The 19068-nt window shown below is 50.5% G+C and overlaps 1 protein-coding gene across 2 annotated transcripts in view; it reads right to left on the bottom strand.

The window, feature by feature from the left end:
• Window positions 1-31: 31 nt before the first annotated feature.
• LRP8 (LDL receptor related protein 8) overlaps window positions 32-19068 on the bottom strand; it is a 285604-nt gene continuing 266567 nt past the window's right edge. For both annotated transcript variants that reach the window (XM_075320106.1, XM_075320105.1), the window contains 4 exons: window positions 17679-17912; window positions 14731-14799; window positions 4427-4605; window positions 32-1812 (listed from right to left, as the gene is read on the bottom strand). In XM_075320106.1, coding sequence (XP_075176221.1) covers window positions 1774-1812; window positions 4427-4605; window positions 14731-14799; window positions 17679-17912 — 521 coding nt within the window. In that variant the 3' untranslated portion in view covers window positions 32-1773. The remainder of the gene's footprint in view (window positions 1813-4426; window positions 4606-14730; window positions 14800-17678; window positions 17913-19068) is intronic.

Genomic DNA, 19068 nt, shown 5'->3' on the forward strand with positions numbered 1-19068 from the left:
CATAGACTTTGCTGGCTTCACAATGGACGTGCAGATTTTGCTGCGTCAAAATACGCAGCGTGGGCACAGGGCCTTACAGTCTAGAATAACTCAAGTAGCCAGTGTGGAAAAAAAAAATGGCAGATTTCTAATTTTATGTATGAACACAAAAAAAAACCATTGCCAAGAATTTTAAAAATTATATTTAAACACAAAAAACCCAATTAGTCATTTTTTAATGATACAGTCCCATTGGAAAATCTGACATGTATTTGCAGTGTAATTTGCAGATTGCCATTAGTCTGGATGAAGAATAGCTCTGGTCGATGGCCGTAGAACAGTCAATATAGATTTCCTAATGCAAACAATGGGGGACGTACTACATGCGCTGCGCAGCCTCTGTGCATTGCTGTCTAGGCTCCATCACACTTCATTTGTATATTCTTCTCTAGGGGAAATATATTCTCACATATGTGGTCTAATATTTAAAAAAAACAAAAAAAAAAAACCCAAAAAACTCTTTCTCCATACGAAATAACGGCCGTATAATACGGCCCCATACACAGGGCCCCATACACAGGGCCCCATACACAGGGCCCCATACACAGGGCCCCATACACAGGGCCCCATACACAGGGCCCCATACACAGGGCCCCATACACAGGGCCCCATACACAGGGCCCCATACACCAATCCCAGCTTAACCCTGTATCGCTCCTATGACTGCTGGCCCATCAGGGGCAATAAGGAAACATGACACAGACATTGCAGCCATTTTACCATTTGCATTCACATACACCATCCCTTTAACGCATCGGGTCTCCGAACTGGTTGTGCTCCACAGAAGACACTTCGCTATTAGCAAACTATAAAAGATTTCAAGGGTTAAACTCTGATTCCAAAAATTGTTTTCTATTTCAAATTTTTTTTTCCTCCTTTATTCCTATTTTTTTTTTTTTAAATTATTATTTTTTTCCCTCCACCCATCAGATTACAATTGAACTATATAATTTTTTTTTATTTTTAAACACAGACTGAGAAAAGGAACCTAAAAAAAAAGAGAAAAGAAAATAGATAGTAAGAAGTATATAAGGTGGTCTAAAGAATCTGAACAGAGTTGTTCTAACACAAACATATAAACCCAAAAAACATACAAAAAAAATAAATACTCTCATCCCTGTCATATATACAGAGCGGACCCCCCCTCCCCCAAACACGCCCTGGTTAATAAATATCCTACCAGAAAAAATTCTAAATTTTCATCATTAATTTAATGCATATGTTGATGGAGAACCACAAAGTTTTGTTATGTACAAAAAAGGTCTATAAATATAATATTTTAAAATGCCGGCTTGTCCCAGGACGGCTATATACAGAGAGGGGGGGAGAGAAGAGGGCATGCCTCGGCCGTGGATCAAGTAAAAATGTGTATAAAAGATTATACATAGTAACCCTTACATCCTTTGGATGTTTGATTCATTACATTTTTGTGGTTGTCCATCACCAAAATAAATAACAGTTGGTTTAGGAGTTTCAGTGGTGAGCGTATAAAAAGTCTGCTGCCTGTCACATAAGATCTATGAAATCTTGTCATTCCCGGGATCCAGGACACGTTACAATCTGTTATGTGTCAAGTATTAGTAGCAGATCTGCCTCGTCAGGCCCCAGCGCGGCGCCAGCAGGACACAGGACAGGATATCGTTGACTTGTCACATGCCGAGAAACTCGGAACCGGCGACAGATTTTCTGATGTTCCCGGCTCAACTGAGAAAGTGTCAGACCTCGTTTCAATCCTCAAGGCAAACCGTCATCTTCCAAGCTCAATGCCACTCGCTGGAAGGAAGAAAAAAAAGAAGAATATATGATGAAAATGAGATGTTAGGTAGCGACTGACAGGAGTAAAACAAGAGTGACAGCTCAGCCAGGAGATTCCTCCACCGAGAAGGAAGCATCGAATCAATCATGGTGCACAGCTGGGGTCGGCGCCGACAACTACAACCTGCAGTTCGCACAGTTAGGAGTCTGCACTGACAACCACAACCTGCAGCTCGCACAGCTGGGGGTCAGCACCGACAACCACAACCTGCAGCTCGCACAGTTAGGAGTCGGCACAGATGATTACAAACCTGCAGCTCGCACAGCTGGGGATCTGCACTGTCAACTACAACCTGCAGCTCACACAGCTGGGGGTCAGCACCGACAACGACAACTACAACCTGCAGCTTGCACAGCTGGGGTCGGCACTGACAACTACAACCTGCAGCTCGCACAGATGGGGTCTGCACTGACAACTACAACCTGCAGCTCGCACAGCTGGGGGTCAGCACCGACAACGACAACTACAACCTGCAGCTTGCACAGCTGGGGTCGGCACTGACAACTACAACCTGCAGCTCGCACAGCTGAGGTCTGCACTGACAACTACAACCTGCAGCTCGCACAGCTGGGGTCGGCACTGATAACTACAACCTGCAGCTCGCACAGCTGGGGGTCGGCACTGACAACTACAACCTGCAGGTCGCACAGCTGGGGTCGGCACTGACAACTACAACCTGCAGCTCGCACAGCTGGGGGTCGGCACTGACAACTACAACCTGCAGCTCGCACAGCTGGGGGTCGGCACTGACAACTACAACCTGCAGCTCGCACAGCTGGGGTCGGCACTGACAACTACAACCTGCAGCTTGCACAGCTGGGGTCGGCACTGACAACTACAACCTGCAGCTCGCACAGCTGGGGTCTGCACTGACAACTACAACCTGCAGCTCGCACAGCTGGGGGTCGGCACTGACAACTACAACCTGCAGGTCGCACAGCTGGGGTCGGCACTGACAACTACAACCTGCAGCTCGCACAGCTGGGGGTCGGCACTGACAACTACAACCTGCAGCTCGCACAGCTGGGGGTCGGCACTGACAACTACAACCTGCAGCTCGCACAGCTGGGGTCGGCACTGACAACTACAACCTACAGCTCGCACAGCTGGGGTCGGCACTGATAACTACAACCTGCAGCTCGCACAGCTGGGGGTCGGCACTGACAACTACAACCTGCAGCTCGCACAGCTGGGGTCGGCACTGACAACTACAACCTGCAGCTCGCACAGCTGGGGGTCGGCACTGACAACTACAACCTGCAGCTCGCACAGCTGGGGGTCGGCACTGACAACTACAACCTGCAGCTCGCACAGCTGAGGTCGGCACTGACAACTACAACCTGCAGCTCGCACAGCTGGGGTCGGCACTGACAACTACAACCTGCAGCTCGCACAGCTGGGGGTCGGCACTGACAACTACAACCTGCAGCTCGCACAGCTGAGGTCGGCACTGACAACTACAACCTGCAGCTCGCACAGCTGGGGTCGGCACTGACAACTACAACCTGCAGCTCGCACAGCTGGGGGTCGGCACTGACAACTACAACCTGCAGCTCGCACAGCTGGGGGTCGGCACTGACAACTACAACCTGCAGCTCGCACAGCTGGGGTCGGCACTGACAACTACAACCTGCAGCTCGCACAGCTGGGGTCGGCACTGACAACTACAACCTGCAGCTCGCACAGCTGGGGGTCGGCACTGACAACTACAACCTGCAGCTCGCACAGCTGGGGTCGGCACTGACAACTACAACCTGCAGCTCGCACAGCTGGGGTCGGCACTGACAACTACAACCTGCAGCTCGCACAGCTGGGGGTCGGCACTGACAACTACAACCTGCAGCTCGCACTTGGGTTTCTAAACTTTGATTAGAAACTAAAAAAATCTTTGTTTCTGTAAAACGAAATCGTTAAAAAAACTGCATGTGTGTAGCTGTGACATTGCGTTCCGTCATTACTGTTCTCCTTTAGGGCCTTTTTTCTTTGGACTGGCAGGCCATGTGTTGGCATGTTATGGTAGCATGCCCATACCAAAGAGAAGCCAACCATTCTCGTGCCTAGCTATCACAAGGTGCCAGCATCAGCGAGAGCCGAACAATGATGTACATCGTGATGCCAAGAGGATGGAGCTAATAAAAGGGCCAGTTATGAGGTCAAAGGGTTAAGTGAAGACAGTCGACGTGTGGTGGCAGGGAACATATGGATATTATATATATATATATATATATATATATATATATATATATATATATATATATATATATATATATATATATATATATATATAACTTTTTAACTAAACACCACTGTAGGGTGCGGTTTGAGCTCTGTATGGTCTTGTTTGTACACAGTATGATGCAGTTATTTTGGCACCGCATGGTGCTATTATTGGGGTATTGTATGGTACGCTTATGTAATCACTGTCCAGTGCCGTTATTTTGGCCCTATATGATAACAAATTAAGCAACAACATTATAAAACCATACTAAGCAGAGCCCTATAATATTTTTCCCGCTAGGTATCAGAGTACTGGTATCAAAGTATTTCTATTATGTGACTTGTAGTACTCACAGCTGGATAGACATGCCCAATCTGAGTTGTTCTGCCTATGTGGATCTCTTCTTCCTCCTCCTCTTCCTCTTCAGTAGTTTTCCGATAAACTGGGTTATCAAAATTCATACTCTTCGTATTCTTCCGCTTCCAGTTCCTCCAAATGAGATATCCGGACAGGCAGAGGAGAGCAAGAACAGCTGGGACAAAAGAAGATGCGTTATATTAGGTTAAACGAGCATATAAAAAAAAAAGCCGGATGGCAGGGAAAACACGCACAGAAAAAAGATCACAGGAAGACCAGCGAGGTGAAGGGCAGGCTACCGTATCTGCTATCAGTACAGTGATGAGCAGCTCGCCTGTCCGCATCATCAGGAGATGTATTCCCATTCTCTGGCAGCAAGAAGGAATCTTGAAAATGGCAAATAATTAAGTTTGCAGGATATATCTAATCATTTCCAAAAATTTCAAAGATAAAGATGACATTGTATATAACTGCAAGGTACCTGCTCATATCCTAAATAGTAATGTAAAAATAGACTCAAGGATGAGTTCAGTTTATAATGCTACAAAAAGTGCAGGTCGTCTAGTGTCTACTATTGGAAGCTGCAATCAAAAGTCAATATCCTGCATCTTTACTTAGGAAACAAAGCCAAACCAGAATCTCCATTTGCAGAAAGCGGTTTTAGGCTTTTTCTCCCTCATCAGTGCAAAGAATAACTGGATTACTGGGTAGGATGCCTCTGATAGGAGGACCAAGTAAAAAATGTCCTCTTTATAGCTCCAAGTTGGCGTAAATTGAGTTTTAGCCTGTGCAATGCTGAGCTGGGCAATAGAATAAGGGGTGCTTCACACACAGCGAGCTCGCTGCCGAGATCGCTGCTGAGTCACGCTTTTTGTGACGCAGCAGTGACCTCATTAGCGATCTCGCTGTGTGTGACACTGAGCAGCGATCTGGCCCCTGCTGCGAGATCGCTGCTCGTTACACACAGCCCTGGTTCGTTTTCTTCAAAGCCGCTCTCCCGCTGTGACACACAGATCGCTGTGTGTGACAGCGAGAGAGCGACAAATGAAGCGAGCAGGGAGCAGGAGCCGGCATCTGACAGCTGAGGTAAGCTTGTAACCAAGATAAACATCGGGTAACCAAGGTGGTTACCCGATATTTACCTTAGTTACCAGCCTCCGCAGCTCTCACGCTGCCTGTGCTGCCGGCTCCGGCTCTCTGCACATGTAGCTGCTGTACACATCGGGTTAATTAACCCGATGTGTATAGCAGCTAGGAGAGCAAGGAGCCAGCGCTAAGCAGTGTGCGCGGCTCCTTGCTCTCTGCACATGTAGCTGCATTACACATCGGGTTAATTAACCCGATGTGTACAGCAGCTAGGAGAGCAAGGAGCCAGCGCTCAGTGTGCGCGGCTCCCTGCTCTCTGCACACAGCGCTGGTAACTAATGTAAACATCGGGTAACCATACCCGATGTTTACCTTAGTTACCAGTCTCCGCAGCTTCCAGGCGGCGGCTCCGTGCAAGCGCAGCGTCGCTTGCACGTCGCTGCTGGCTGGGGGCTGTTCAGTGGTCGCTGGTGAGATCTGCCTGTTTGACAGCTCACCAGCGACCATGTAGCGATGCAGCAGCGATCCTGACCAGGTCAGATCGCTGGTCGGATCGCTGCTGCATCGCTAAGTGTGAAGGTACCCTAAGTCTCTTCACAGGGGAAGAGATCAGGGTCTCCACTGCCACCTATTTTTGGAAATAGCAATCCTATAAGTCAATATCGTACTACTCTCCTTAGTAAACAAAGCCAAAACAGAATCTCCATTTGTAGACTTCTGTTTCAGTCATTTTGTCCCTCATCAGTGCAAAGAACAACTGGTTGACTGGGTGGGATGCCTCTGCCCGGGGGGGGGGGGGGGGGGTCTCAGTAGAAACATTTCTGTTTATAGATCCAAGTTGTCTTAGAATGACTTTATAGGCTGTACAATGCTGAGCTGGGAAATAAAATAAGAACTAAAGGGTGCTTTACACACTGCGATGTCATGCGCGATAGCACCCGCCCCTGTCGCTCGTGCGACATGCCGTAGCGAACATTATCGCTACGGCAGTGTCACATGCACATTCCTTTACAGTGACGTCGCTGTGTCCGCCGAACAATCCCCGCCTCAAGGGGGAGGTGCGTTCGGCGGTCATAGCGACGTCACTGCGGTGTCACTAAGCGGCCGGCCAATAGCAGAAGAGGGGCGGAGATGAGCGGCCGGAACATGCCGCCCACCTCCTTCCGCATTGCCGGTGGACGCAGGTAAGGAGATGTTTATCGTTCCTGCGGTGTCACACACAGCGATGTGTGCTGCCGCAGGAACGACGAACAACATCGTACCTGCAGCAGCAACGATATTATGAAAAGGAACGATGTGTCAACGATCAGCGATTTTTGGCGCTTTTGCGATCGTTGATCATCGCTCCTTGGTGTCACACGCTGCGATGTCGCTAACGGCGCCGGATGTGCGTCACTAACGACGTAACCCCGACAATATATCGTTAGCGATGTCGCAGCGTGTAAAGCACCTTTAAGCCTCTTCACAGAGGCTTCCATTGCCACCTATTATAGGAAATAGCAAGCCTGTTAGGGCTACTTCTCACATAGTGAGATCGCTGCTGAGTCACGTTTTTTGTGACGCAGCAGTGACCTCATTAGCGATCTCGCTGTGTGTGACACTGAGCAGCGACCTGGCCCCTGCTGTCAAATCGCTGATCGTTACACACAGTGCTGGTTCATTTTTTGGACGTTGCTCTCCCGCTGTGAAGCACACATCGCTGTGTTTGACAGCGAGAGAGCAACGATCTGAATGTGCAGGGAGCAGGGAGCCAGCTTCTGACAGCCTGCGGTAAGCTGCAACCAAGGTAAATATCGGGTAACCAAGCAAAGCCCTTTGCTTGGTTACCCGATATTTACCTTGGTTACTAGCGTCCTCCGCTCTCAGGCTGCCAGTGCCGGCTCCCTGCACACGTAGCCGGAGTACACATCGGGTTAATAAGCAAAGTGGTTTGCTTATTAACCCGATGTGCACTCTGGCTAGGAGTGCAGGGAGCCAGCGCTAAGCGGTATGCGCTGGTAACCAAGGTAAATATCGGGTAACCAAGCACTTTGTTACCCGATATTTACCTTAGTTACCAAGCGCAGCATCGCTTCCACGCGTCGCTGGGGGCTGGTCACTGGTCGCTGGTGAGATCTGCCTGATTGTCAGCTCACCAGCGACCATGTAGCGACTCACCAGCGATCCTGAACAGGTCAGATCGCTGGTGGGATCGCTGGAGCGTCGCTAAAGTGTGACGGTGCCCTAAGTCAACGTTGAACCCTTAAGGCCCCTTTACACACAGACTTTATAGCGATCACACCAGCGATCCCAACCTGGCCGGGATCGCTGGAAAGTCTCTAAACAGTCGCTGGTGAGCTGTCAAACAGGCAGATCTGGCCAACGACGCAGCAGTGTTTAGAGTCTTTCCAGTGATCCCGGACCTGCAGAACGACCTCGCTGGTAGTGAACGCTATAGCACGTCTACGGGATATGTCGCTAACGATGTTATAAAGGTGTCAAACACACCGATGCATGCTGCGCAGCTGGAAACAAAGGACCAAAAAGAAGGGAATTTTGTTACTTACCGTAAATTCCTTTTCTTCTAGCTCTTATTGGGAGACCCAGACAATTGGGTGTATAGCTACTGCCTCCGGAGGCCACACAAAGTATTACACTAAAAAGTGTAAGGCCCCTCCCCTTCTGGCTATACACCCCCCGTGGAATCACGGGTTCTCCAGTTTTAGTGCCAAAGCAAGAAGGAGGAAAGCCAATAACTGGTTTAAACAAATTAACTCCGAATAACATCGGAGAACTGACAAACCGTTCAACATGAACAACATGTGTACCCGCAAACAAAACCAAAAATCCCGAAGGACAACAGGGCGGGTGCTGGGTCTCCCAATAAGAGCTAGAAGAAAAGGAATTTACGGTAAGTAACAAAATTCCCTTCTTCTTCAGCGCTCTATTGGGAGACCCAGACAATTGGGACGTTCAAAAGCTGTCCCTGGGTGGGTAAAGAAATACCTCTTGTCAGAGCTGCAAGACAGCGCCCCCCTACTGGGAAGCCACCGCCGCCTGCAGGACACTTCTACCTAGGCTGGCATCCGCCGAAGCATAGGTATGTACCTGATAATGTTTGGTGAAAGTGTGCAGACTGGACCAGGTAGCTGCCTGGCACACCTGTTGAGCCGTAGCCTGGTGGCGTAATGCCCAGGACGCACCCACAGCTCTGGTTGAATGGGCCTTCAGCCCTGATGGAACCGGAAGTCCAGCCGAACGGTAGGCTTCCAGAATAGGTTCTTTGATCCATCGAGCCAGGGTGGCTTTAGAAGCCTGCAATCCCTTGCGCGGACCAGCGACAAGGACAAAAAGTGCCTCGGAGCGGCGCAAGGGCGCCGTGCGGGAGATGTAGATTCTGATTGCTCTGACCAGATCTAACAAATGCAAATCCTTTTCATACCGGTGAACCGGATGAGGACAGAAAGAAGGTAAGCAAATGTCCTGATTTAGATGGAAATCAGATACTACTTTAGGAAGAAATTCTGGAGTGGGGCGCAAAACCACCTTGTCCTGGTGGACCACCAGGAAAGGAGCCTTGGATGACAGTGCTGCCAGCTCAGACACTCTCCGAAGAGACGTGATCGCCACTAGAAACACCACTTTCTGTGACAGGCGAGAAAAGGAAACCTCTTTCAAAGGCTCGAAAGGCGGCTTCTGTAGAGCAACTAGTACCCTATTCAGATCCCATGGATCTAACGGCCGCCTGTACGGGGGTACAATATGACAAACCCCCTGTAGAAACGTGCGCACCTTAGACAGACGTGCCAGACGCTTCTGAAAAAACACTGATAGTGCCGAGACTTGCCCTTTAAGTGAGCCAAGCGACAAGCCTTTTTCTAACCCCGATTGTAGGAAGGAAAGAAAAGTAGGCAATGCAAATGGCCAGGGAGACACTCCCTGAGCAGAGCACCATGATAAGAAAATCTTCCACGTCCTGTGGTAGATCTTGGCAGACGTGGGCTTCCTAGCCTGCCTCATGGTAGCAACAACTCCTTGAGACAATCCTGCACACGCTAGGATCCAGGATTCAATGGCCACACAGTCAGGTTCAGGGCAGCAGAATTCTGATGGAAAAACGGCCCTTGGGACAGTAAGTCTGGCCGGTCTGGAAGTGACCACGGTCGGCCGACCGTGAGATGCCACAGATCCGGGTACCACGATCTCCTCGGCCAGTCTGGGGCGACGAGTATGACGCGGGTGCAATCGGATCTGATCTTGCGCAACACTCTGGGCAAGAGTGCCAGAGGCGGGAATACATATGGGAGTCGGAACTGCGACCAATCTTGGACCAAGGCGTCTGCCGCCAGAGCCCTTTGATCGCGCGACCGCGCCATGAATGCCGGGACCTTGTGGTTGTGCCGAGACGCCATGAGGTCGACGTCCGGCACCCCCCACCGGCGACAGATTTCCTGAAACACGTCCGGGTGAAGGGACCATTCCCCTGCGTCTATCCCTTGGCGACTGAGGAAGTCTGCTTCCCAGTTTTCTACGCCCGGGATGTGTACCGCGGATATGGTGGATGCTGTGTCCTCCACCCACGTCAGAATCCGCCTGACTTCCTGGAAGGCTTGCCGACTGCGCGTCCCTCCTTGGTGGTTGATGTATGCCACCGCTGTGGAGTTGTCCGACTGGATTCGGATCTGCCTTCCTTCCAGCCACTGCTGGAAGGCTAGAAGTGCCAGATACACTGCTCTGATCTCCAGAACATTGATCTGCAGGGTGGACTCTTGCTGAGTCCACGTCCCCTGAGCCCTGTGGTGGAGAAAGACTGCTCCCCACCCTGACAGACTCGCGTCTGTCGTGACCACTGCCCAGGATGGAGGTAGGAAGGATCTTCCCTGTGACAATGAGTTGGGCAGAAGCCACCATTGCAGAGAGTCCTTGGCCGCCTGAGAAAGGGAGACTTCTCTGTCCAGGGATGTCGACTTCCCGTCCCATTGGCGAAGAATGTCCCATTGAAGAGGACGCAGATGAAACTGCGCAAAGGGAACTGCTTCCATGGCTGCCACCATCTTCCCTAGGAAGTGCATGAGGCGCCTCAAGGAGTGCGACTGGCCCTGAAGAAGCGACCGCACCCCTATCTGTAGTGACCTCTGCTTGGTCAGCGGAAGCTTCACTATCGCTGATAGAGTATGGAACTCCATGCCAAGAAACGTTAGTGACTGAGTTGGTGACAGATTTGACTTTGCAAAGTTGATGATCCACCCGAAAGACTGGAGAGTCTCCAGCGTAACATTCAGGCTGAGTTGGCATGCCTCCTGAGAGGGTGCCTTGACAAGTAGATCGTCCAGATAAGGGATCACGGAGTGTCCCTGGGAGTGCAAGACTGCTACCACTGCCGCCATGACTTTGGTGAAAACCCGTGGGGCTGTCGCCAGACCGAATGGCAGAGCTACGAACTGAAGATGTTCGTCTCCTATTACCAAACGTAGAAAACGTTGGTGCTCTATAGCAATTGGTACGTGGAGATACGCATCCTTGATGTCTATTGATGCCAGAAAATCTCCTTGAGACATTGACGCAATGACAGACCGGAGGGATTCCATCCGGAACCTCCTGGCGTTCACATGCTTGTTGAGCCTTTTTAGGTCCAGAACAGGACGGAAGGAGCCGTCCTTTTTTGGAACCACAAAGAGATTGGAGTAAAACCCTCGCCCTCGTTCCTGAGGGGGGACAGGGATTACCACTCCTTCTGCTCTTAGTGAGCTCACCGCCTGCAGAAGGGCATCCGCTCGGTCGGGATGTGGGGAGGTTCTGAAGAACCGAGGTGGAGGACGGGAACTGAACTCGATTCTGTACCCGCGCGACAAAATGTCTGTCACCCACCGGTCTTTGACCAGTGACAGCCAAATGCCGCAAAAACGGGAAAGCCTGCCACCGACCGAGGATGCGGAGGGAGGCGGCTGAAAGTCATGAGGAAGCCGCTTTGGAAACGGTTCCTCCGTTTGCTTTCTTGGGTCGTGAGTGAGCCCGCCATGAATCAGAGCTCCTTTGTTCTTTCTGCGTCCCTTTGAATGAGGAAAATTGGGCCTTGCCTGAGCCTCGAAAGGGCCGAGACCTCGGCTGCCACTTTTTCTGCTGAGGTTTGTTTGATCTGGGCTGGGGTAAGGACGAGTCTTTACCCTTGGACTGTTTGATGATTTCAGCGAGCTGCTCGCCAAACAGTCTATCTCCAGATAATGGCAAGTTGGTTAAACATTTTTTGGAACTAGCATCTGCTTTCCAGTCCTTTAACCACAATGCTCTGCGCAACACTACGGAGTTGGCGGACGCCAACGACGTACGGCTCGTAGATTCCAGAACCGCGTTGATAGCGTAGGTCGCAAACGCAGACATTTGTGAGGTTAGGGTCGACACCTTTGGCACTGCTGGCTGCATGACAGCCTCTACCTGTGCCAACCCAGCTGAAATAGCTTGGAGTGCCCACACGGCCGCGAATGCAGGGGCAAACGACGCGCCGATAGTTTCATAGATAGACTTCAACCAAAGGTCCATCTGTCTGTCGTTGGCGTCTTTAAGTGAAGCGCCATCCTCTACCGCGACTATAGATTTTGCCGCAAGCTTGGCAATAGGGGGATCCACTTTTGGACACTGGGTCCAGCGTTTGATCACGTCAGGGGAAAACGGATAACGTGTATCCCTAGCGCGTCTGGAAAAACGCTTGTATGGCTGAGCGTGGTGTTTCTGGATAGATTCTCTGAAGTCAGAGTGGTCTAAAAAGGCACTCAATTTACGCTTGGGATACAAGAAATGGAATTTCTCCTGCTGTGCAGCAGCTTCCTCTGCTGAGGGAGCTGGGGGAGAAATATCCAACGCACTATTGATGGCCGAAATAAGGTCATTGACCATAGCGTCACCATCAGGGGTATCCAAATTGAGAGTGGTCTCATGGTCCGAAACCTGACCACTTTCCTCAGTCTCATCATAAAGAGACTCATCCCTGTGAGACCCTGAACAATGTGATGATGTGGAGGGTCTGTCTAAGCGAGCTTGCTTGGGCTGGCTGGGGCCGTCATCTGAGTCAGAGCCATCAGCCTGTGATACATGAGAGCCCCTTGAAGTACAGACTCGCTCCAATTGAGGGAGACCAGGGGGCAAGGACACAGCCGTGTCCGGAGCCTGAGTAATTGGCCTGGTTTGCAAGGCCTCAAGGATTTTTGTCATAGTGACAGCCATCTGACCAGCCAAAACTGCAAAATCTGTCCCTGTTACTGGGGCAGGACTTACAGGCGTCTCTGCCTGGGTTACTACTGCCACCTCCGGCTGACGAAGCGTTACAGGCACGGAACATTGCACACAATGGTGGTCAGTGGAGCCTGCCGGTAGATCAGTCCCACAAACAGTACAGACAGTGTACACAGCCCGCGCCTTGGGACCCTCGCGTTTTGTGGAGGACATGTTGCTGTCTCCTCAGCGCAATATGGGGTCTATAGCCAAGAAGCGCCCTACAGTGCAAATATATATACAATATCTATATGGCACCAGAAGAAAGTACACAAATAGAATCACTGTGGCACAAGAGGGGCTTTCAGCCTGCTTACCGCCCGCCTCAGAGCGGGTGTGTGGCCGCCAGACGCCCTGTCTGAGTCTCCCAGAGCCTGCCTGCCTGTCCCCAGCCGGACCGCATGAATAATGGCTGCCGGCGTCCTGTGAGGAAGAGGGGCGGCTCTGGGCGTTCCTAAACGAAGAGCGGGAAAGCGTGCTCTCACTGTGCCTCGTGAGGGGGCTGGAGCATGTAAATCAAGCTCCAGCCCCCGGCGCTGGCCATTGCACAGCGTCTCTCCTCCGCCCTGATTGACAGGGCGGAGGCGGGAACGAAGCGGCGCTAGGCCGCAAAAGCCGGGAAGTAAAGTTAGGAGCGCCGCCGCCGTAAAAGCGCGGTCGGCGCTCTGTCCCCGGCGCCCTGCATGTCGCAGTTGCGCCCCGCCGCAGGAGCGGTCGGCGCTAGTTCCCAAACACATAACCCGTCACCCAGCCATAACTAAGGTGACACAACCCCATTGCTTATGTCCCCGGCGCACTATAACGCCCAGCAAGTCTGGAGCGTTCTGTGCCTGCCGGGGACACCGAGTACCTGACAGATGCAGGGCCATGTCCCTGACTGTACCCGTGCTCGACATCCATCAGGTTCGTTCTGGGTCTGTGGATGGAGCCCGGCCTCAGGGCTTTGTGGCCGGAAGGATCCCACTTCCACAGAGCCCTCCAGGGGGATGTGGAAGGAAAAACAGCATGTGGGGCTCCAGCCTCTGTACCAGCAATAGGTACCTCAACCTTTCAAGCACCATCTGGTGAGAAGGGAGCATGCTGGGGGCGCTATATGTGCCCACTTTTCTTCCATCCGAGTAGTTAGCAGCTACTGCTGACTACACACCGTGGAGCTATGCGTGGATGTATGACCTCCTTCACACACAAAGCTAAAACTGGAGAACCCGTGATTCCACGGGGGGTGTATAGCCAGAAGGGGAGGGGCCTTACACTTTTTAGTGTAATACTTTGTGTGGCCTCCGGAGGCAGTAGCTATACACCCAATTGTCTGGGTCTCCCAATAGAGCGCTGAAGAAAATGGTCCTTAACTTGTAGCGATCAGCGACCTCACAGCGGGACCAGGTCGCTGATGCGTGTCACACACTGCAATGTCGTTGGGGAGGTCACTATTATGTCACAAAACCAGTGACGTTACGGCGATATCGCTAGCGATGTTGCCAAGTGTAAAGGGGCCTTTACAGAACGTTGTCACAAGCCTTACGATAGCAATGCATGGCCTATAAGTTGCTATCCTGGCAATCTTTACACTTTAGACCTCCCCAACCAGTCCTCCTACTCTCTCTGCACTGATGAGGGGCAAAAATTCTCCAAAAAGATGTGTAGAAATTCAGATTCAGGTTTGGCTTTAGATGAATACCAGCCAGAGTATAATTCCTTATAATGGGGTCTGTCACTGCTATTTTTTACTCTAAAAATGATGCAGAGCCTGGACCGATGTGAACAGAGTACAAGTTGGATGTTGCAGACGGGTTATTACAATTTACAGTCATCGTTACACATTAACTATATTTTTTAATGTGTCTCAACCATGTTATACATGATGTCAACGTAAATTGTAAACTTAGGGCTTATTTTATTAGCAACATTTCATAACACCAATCCTTTTTTACCCTTTAAGTCCAGTATATACTGTATATATAGTACTCACCCACTGGCACGGCTACACCAATGACCGCAGCAGTCAGTGTGGACCTGAGGTCGGAGTCTACATTACCATCTAACAAAAGATAAAACCGTACTGGTTAGAAAAATCGGACAGTGATATATGGCCACAGATAACATCAAAGCTGAATTCAATAGCTCAATTGCTAAAATTATTTGTAACCCCAATTACATCCATTTAAAGAAAAAAAAAAAGGCCCCAAAAGTGGACAACCCCTTGAAGAGTTTTTTTGAGGGTTTTTTTGCAGCAAGATTCTCATCAATACACAAACATCTATAGAGGATAAGGATACTTCCAATGATAATGCTAGATTACAAGACAACTATCTTCACAATTTCCTTCTAGATTTGTTCTCTAGCAAGGCAGTCCATGCCGATGTCTTGGGTTTCACAATATAACGTCCCCATCTCTGGTTTGCACACACTTGGTGAGAGTATAAGTCAAAAACCTGAACCTTGTATATAATCTAGGTGACAATTACATTTTACAGAAGCCACTGTGTTGGACGCCAACATGGACGATATGTATAATGTGTAATATGAATCACTGAACTCAATTGGATCCATGAGCTCCAAATACTATCAGAGCTCAAGGGTCTACTTCAAAGAGAAAACCGTGCCCTGTGAGGGGGGGATGTGAACCGGTGAGGCAGGAAGGCAGTTGTATGTGCTGTGGTGTATTGCACTTGGTTCTATTGACAGAGCAAAGAGTGCATCTACATGTGAATTAAAAATCTTGCCTGTGACCTCATGTAATCTACATCTGTACATAACCCCTGTGGCATTTGGAGGTTAAGCCATTGTCCTTGAGATTGACATCAAGTCTCCAACCCAAATGGAGTGTAAACCTGTCCTCAGGCTTTGTGATATGAAAGAAAGAGGAAGTTTGTGATATGAAAGACCTTTGTTATATACAAGGACACGACCACAGGTTTGTCCAGACTCTTGATCCTCTAACCCAGAGGTCCCCAACCTTTCTGACCATGAGAGGCAAATTCAGCTCTGAAAGAGGGTCGGGAGCCACATCCAGCTACCGGCCCCCACACAGTAGTGACACCCAGAGCCCCCATTACCAGTATAATGACAGCCAATGTTCTTCCACGAAAATCACACAGGCAGTGGCAGTATACAAAGATCCATGGGTTCCTACCTTACCCCCATTCAGATCTGCTCTTCTGTGTGGGGCTTCTCACAAAAGTCACCATCTAGAGACCTGCTCTTGATAGCGGTTTGCTAGACCTGGTGCTTATGCACCAAGCTTGAAGACAGCCACGATCCACAGATCACAGGCCCATGAGACATGTGGCTCCCAAGCTACAGGTTGGGGACCCCTGCTGTAACTCATTCTGGACCTCAGACAGCCACCTTCAGGAGAGCGTTGAAACCAGCCTCCATATGCATGTTATTGGACAACTCAAAAGACTGTAACCTGATTGGATGGTACTAACACATGAACGTGTTACACAGATGGACACTGTATGGGCCATGTTTGACTGTGTGGCTGATATAAAGGTAGCATACCAAGCTAGTTAGTCAGTCCTTCCCACTTCCTATCTTCCACTGTGACGCCCCTGAACTAGTCAGGGTGTCACAGGGAACTGCACTCCTGACCTTATGGTGCAGAGCTCAACCCTCCATGGTTCTGGGATCCCAACCTTTGGTATTGCTTCCATCAGCACCCAAAACCTAGCCACACCTCACATCACACCCTGTTAGGCACACCAGTGGGTGGTCTAGCTGGAAAAGGGTCAGGCAGACTGGTGGTAGGGAGAAAGTCAGTGAGAGGAAGTGGAGAGCAGAGCTTAGTCAGGTGAGTGGTAGCTCCCAAAGAGTGAGGAACTGAGGGAGTTGGAGCTCCCTGGGGACTTTTGGCTAGGTCGCAGACGGTGGTCTGGGACCAGAGGAGTCAGAGATTCTGTCGCAAGGTATTAGAGAAGGGTGGCCGGACTTGGTTTTGGAGAACGGTGGGCACCGGAGTACCTAGAAACCAAACCGGTACCGAGCACGGCGGGATACTGGACCCTAGATCAGGGAGTAGCTTCACGCAACCTGATAATTAACCTGCGGAGGATAGTCTCTCTATAAACTGTCCCCAAGAGCTCAGAGATCAAAGGCAACACAATGAGGGGGATAGGGCTTTACAGCTTACGCAGCCTGCAAAGATCCCAAGTGTCAGCCATTGGGAGCACAGCTCCTTTACTTAACTATAGAGAGCGGGTCCCCGACAGCTACAGGCCGAGGGGTCACCAGAACATCTAAAATACAAGTGCATGGAGGCAGGCTTCAGACCGTCAGCAATACCAATGGGAGTGGATTCCCGGACGAGCTCCCCTAAAGCGGCAGCGGCAGAGACTTGGTTTACTCCTTTGTCAGAATCTGCTTAATGGTCGCACCGACACCAACACTGCCTGAGTGAGTATGCTGTCCTCCCTGCGTCCTGCCTGTACCACGCTCCCCTACACCTCATCATCCAGAGTCCTGGGGCCTCCTCTACCCGTGGAGGGAACGTCATCTGGCTGCCCCACTCCATCTCCCCTGGGAACTCCCATCGCCAGCGGCGGTACTCCCCTTACCTTACCGCGAACCACGGGTGGCGTCACAAACTCTCCCCTTGCAAATATTCCTCCTTTACATTTGAAGTGGCTGCGAGCCCCGGGTCCGGAGACCCTCGAGCCACGGTAACCCCCAGATCCGTGCAGTGAGACTGCTACAGAGGCGGCACACCACCTCCCTCGCCTATTACCTTTTCTCATTCCTTACCTTTTTCCCTTAGTTAGGTTTCCCTTATGTATTCATTGTAAATACCCAATTTGTAATAAATCTAATTGTAAAGATCCAGTGACTCTTGGTAATTATTCACTGCCACCCCAAAACCCGGCAGATTTCTACACAGTGTATACAGGAAAGTAACATGACCACATGGGAGGCTCTTACAGTGCTGGTATATAGTGTTGTTCCTAGTAGTCGTGACCTGGATTTCTCTGTGGCTGGGCCTGGAGGTAGTTTGGAGGGGGTCAGTAGGGCTGGAGGTATGTGTGATCTCCGTGGTTGTGACGGTGGTAGACGGGGGCTTCGCAGTGGTCTTGATAATTGTAGTGGGAATCGGCTTTGTAGTCGGAGATTTGGTCTGCGGTGGTAAAGTTGCATGAGTAGTCGTAGTCAGTGCAGCTATAAAACACAATAGAGAATGGTCAGACAACAAAATGTGTCAAAATAAATAAAAAATAAACTTTTTATGCAATCTGTCCAACAGTTTTAAAGGAATAGTTTTACATCATATTAATACTTGCAATGTATCTGTAAAGATGGGATGCAACACAGGATATGGGATGGATTTTTTGGTTTGTGCATTGACAGACTTAAATGGTCTCATCCAAAAAAAAAAAAGGAAGAGATGTGCATGAGCCATAACTCATCTGTACAGCTGTCCTACACAATATTGGTCACTGTCCTTCATGTGTGCTATATGATTTTCACAGACCGTACGCATTAAAAAAATATATTAATCTGCAAGAGACATGCTACTGAGAGTCAGAATCAATCTTCTCCCACCCATACCTAAGGAAAAGCCTCTGAGTATCGCTCCTCCCATCCACACACAGAAAGCCTGCGAGTCTCAAAACTCCCCCCCTCACACAGAGAAAGCCTGCGAGTCCCAACCCTCCCCCCTCACACAGAGAAAGCCTGCGAGTCCCGACCCTCCCCCATCACACAGAGAAAGCCTTCGAGTCCCGACCCTCCCCCCCTCACACAGAGAAAGCCTGCGAGTCCCGAAACTCCCTCCTCACATAGAGAAAGCCTGCGAGTCCCAATCACCCCCAGGCAGAGAAAGCCAGCGAGTCCCGACCCTCCCCCCCTCACACAGAGAAAGCCTGTGAGTCCGGACCATCCTCCCCCCTCACACATAGAAAGCCTGCGAGTCCCGAAACTCCCCCCTCACACAGAGAAAGCCTGCGAGTCCCGAAACTCCCCCCTCACACAGAGAAAGCCTGCGAGTCCCAATCACCCCCAGGCAGAGAAAGCCAGTGAGTCCCGACCCTCTCCCCTCACACAGAGAAAGCCTGCGAGTCCCCACCATCAGCCATCACACAGAGAAAGCCTGCGAGTCCCGAAACTCCCCCCTCACACAGAGAAAGCCTGCGAGTCCCAATCACCCCCAGGCAGAGAAAGCCAGTGAGTCCCGACCCTCTCCCCTCACACAGAGAAAGCCAGCGAGTCCCTACCATCAGCCATCACACAGAGAAAGCCTGAGAGTCCCGACCCTCCCCCCCCCTCACACAGAGAAACCTGTGAGTCCCGACCCTCCCCCCCCTCACACAGAGAA

This window comes from Anomaloglossus baeobatrachus, chromosome 8 (genome assembly GCF_048569485.1).
Source record: "Anomaloglossus baeobatrachus isolate aAnoBae1 chromosome 8, aAnoBae1.hap1, whole genome shotgun sequence".
Classification (NCBI taxonomy): Eukaryota; Metazoa; Chordata; class Amphibia; order Anura; family Aromobatidae; genus Anomaloglossus; species Anomaloglossus baeobatrachus.